General features: G+C 40.7%; 1 protein-coding gene across 1 annotated transcript in view; it reads right to left on the bottom strand.

The window, feature by feature from the left end:
* CRISP2 (cysteine-rich secretory protein 2) overlaps nucleotides 1–2,534 on the bottom strand; it is a 52,272-nt gene extending 49,738 nt beyond the window's left edge. Inside the window, exons 1-3 of the mRNA XM_009319746.1 lie at nucleotides 2,475–2,534; nucleotides 1,051–1,170; nucleotides 477–564 (exon numbers count right to left, since the gene is read on the bottom strand). Of these exons, the coding sequence (XP_009318021.1) occupies nucleotides 477–564; nucleotides 1,051–1,170; nucleotides 2,475–2,534 (268 nt within the window). The remainder of the gene's footprint in view (nucleotides 1–476; nucleotides 565–1,050; nucleotides 1,171–2,474) is intronic.
* Between the last annotated feature and the right edge of the window lie 291 nt (nucleotides 2,535–2,825).

Genomic DNA, 2,825 nt, shown 5'->3' on the forward strand with positions numbered 1-2,825 from the left:
GGGGGGGGGCCGCTGCTCGGGGACTGGCTGGGCATCGGTTGGTGGGTGGTGAGCAATTGTACTGGGCATCACTTGCTTTGTGTATTATTATTATCATATTATTATTATCATTTTATTTCCATTATTAAACTATTTTTATCTCAACCCATGAGTTTTTCTCACTTGTGCTCTTCCAATTCTCTCCCCCATCCCACCGGGTGGGGTGGAGTGAGCGAGCGGCTGTGTGGTGCTCAGTTGCCGACTGAAGTTAAACCACGACAACCTATGTAAAACTGATGCAACTGGGATGAGATTCTCACTTACTGGGCAGGTTTATATCTAGAATGTTGCCTTTGCCTCATGCACAAACAAAATAACATTGAATATAAATGACGTCTCAAAAAACCAAAACCCAAAACAACCCACAAACAAAAACCAAACTGGTCGCATCAATAACATGTATGACATTATTCAGTTAGCACTCATGCTTCACTTACTGGTTCTCCGTATGTTACCAGGACTGTGACTTAAAGTACATTGATTGGCCCATTTTTGGGCATTCTGTGCAGCCGGAGGACACCATTCCTTAATAAAAGAAGAAAATATTAGTAATTCAGACACATACCAACTAATAACCCCTCATGAAGGAACAACAGTTGGAAATTACACTTCAAATCAGAAAAAATCATATATAAAATCCTTTCTTCCCCTTTTTTGGGGGGTAGGGGGACTAGGAACAAAGTTACTATGCGCCCAGGAGAAGAATAGAAGCTGTGAAGACTGATGAAGACTGCATCAGAAAGAAATTAACAATGCCGTGGCTCCTCCTTTTCCTTTTCTTTTTCCTCCAAAAGAAAGAGACATTATTGTTCATATACCACAGTATTTTCCAGACTTATTTTTCCACCTGCCCAGCTTTATATTTCTCTTGATGCTGGCCATGCCCAATCCTTAGGAAAGGTCCGAAGGGTGAATTTGTGGCTAAATAATATAATATGACCTTGTATACAGTCCTATATCTCTCATAGGGTCCGTTACTCATTGCAAACAGATTTACAGCACACAACTTACCATCTTCAACATGTTGCTGGCAGTTGGTTTTACTCCTCTCCTGAGGGTATTATGTCTGTCAACAATCAGCTTCTGCTGACCCTCTTTGCTAGTTGACAGAGCATCAAAACCTTCAGGTTCCTAAATTGAAAGAACATGTTATATTTCTTCTTTATTTGAATGTAACTAAATCCTGAATCATCTCTAGGAAATATTAAAATACCAGAATACTAATATCAACCAAGGAGATGATCCCTGCGATGGAGAAGGTACTGTGATGCACTCTGTCTCCGAAGTATCTCTAGGGGTGCTTCCATGTGGAATAGCACTTTAAGTGGTTCCACAGCGTAGAGCTTAGCAGCAATAACACTGGTTCCTGTGTCATATCTGCCAACCCTCTGTGGATGGCTGAGATATCCTGGAACATCTCACGTGCCTGTAGACTCTTAAATTTAAGCAACTGAGTCAGACTTAATTTATGATTATTATAATTTCCTTCATGAGGTTTTGAGGAAACAGGATCTAAAAATCAGCTGAAGACATGAATGTGCTTATGATGTGTTCCCCTTCTTCAGTATTTTAAACATGCCTATCAATGTTTTTTCATTGAAGAAACCTGTTGTTTAATTACAGGATCGTCACAGACCTCCCGCAGTACTTCATCAGGACATCCCACTGAACAAAAAAGTGTGTCTATGTTTTTCATGCCAGAGATTTTCTTCCTCTCCTGCCATAACTGATAGCATTTCTCAAACTTTTCATGTGTTTTTTAATTAAAAAATAGGCATGTGAAGAACTCAGCCTCCTCTTTACAACCATTCTCACTAGTCTTCTGGGCTGTAGCATGGAGAGCAGAAATTGAAGAATTAGGGGAAATGTAATCAAGCCTTCAGTCACATTAGTGTTTCTGAAGCAGAAGTAGCAAACTTCAAACTTCAGACTAAGTATGGGTTGGGAGGAACCACTCTAAGTGTGCACTGAGTATGTTAATTGGTTTAGCTGTTTGAGGGAAATGAGTGATACACATTGAGAGGATGGGACTGTGAGCAGAGGGAGAGGCGCATAGCTCGGGACCTGTAGGACAAGAAAGGGAGAGGGTTAGGTAATTGCTGCTTGTAAAAGTATGGGGAATTAACAGGAAGAGGGCTGGATCTTTGGGAGATCCAGATTACTGGATCTGTGTATGGGAGCTTCTGGAAAATATAGTTATCTCTGACCCAACTCATAAGTAACAGTGAGCCTACAGATGGTTTAGTGTGCAAGTGTGGAATCAGTCTACTGCTTTGAAATTAAACAGACTTCAAGGATAAATGCTTTCCAGATCCTAGATACCTAATCAGACTCTTTCTGCATATGATCAGTGTGCATAGGAAAGCCGTATTCAGTCAGACCACGAGTGCCTTGGGTCCCATCCAGATTTTCTGAGTACAAAGTGTGGATCCTACCTCTCCAGTGGACGGAGGCAGCACAGCTGCGAGACACACGAACACTACTGGCAGAATCATCTCTGGAAAGGGGAAAATGAGGATTTAATTTATTTTTTATGGAGCTTTCATTTATCTGAATACATAATTGATCTTTCTTCTGTGTATTTCCTGTTTTTTTCTCAAGTAGCAAGGCAATGTTTTCTTTCTCTCCTCCCTCTCTCTTCCTCCCATTTTTAGAAGTAAAAAAATAAAATTCATTCCCCCTCTGCATTTCCAAATTCCTATGAATCAACTGCTTTGTACATCTCTTACTTCCTGCTGTAATCCTGGCCAAATACCTTCACATGAATTCACAGTACAGGAGGACAT

This window comes from Pygoscelis adeliae, unplaced genomic scaffold, assembly GCF_000699105.1.
Source record: "Pygoscelis adeliae isolate BGI_AS28 unplaced genomic scaffold, ASM69910v1 Scaffold121, whole genome shotgun sequence".
NCBI classification, from domain to species: Eukaryota; Metazoa; Chordata; class Aves; order Sphenisciformes; family Spheniscidae; genus Pygoscelis; species Pygoscelis adeliae.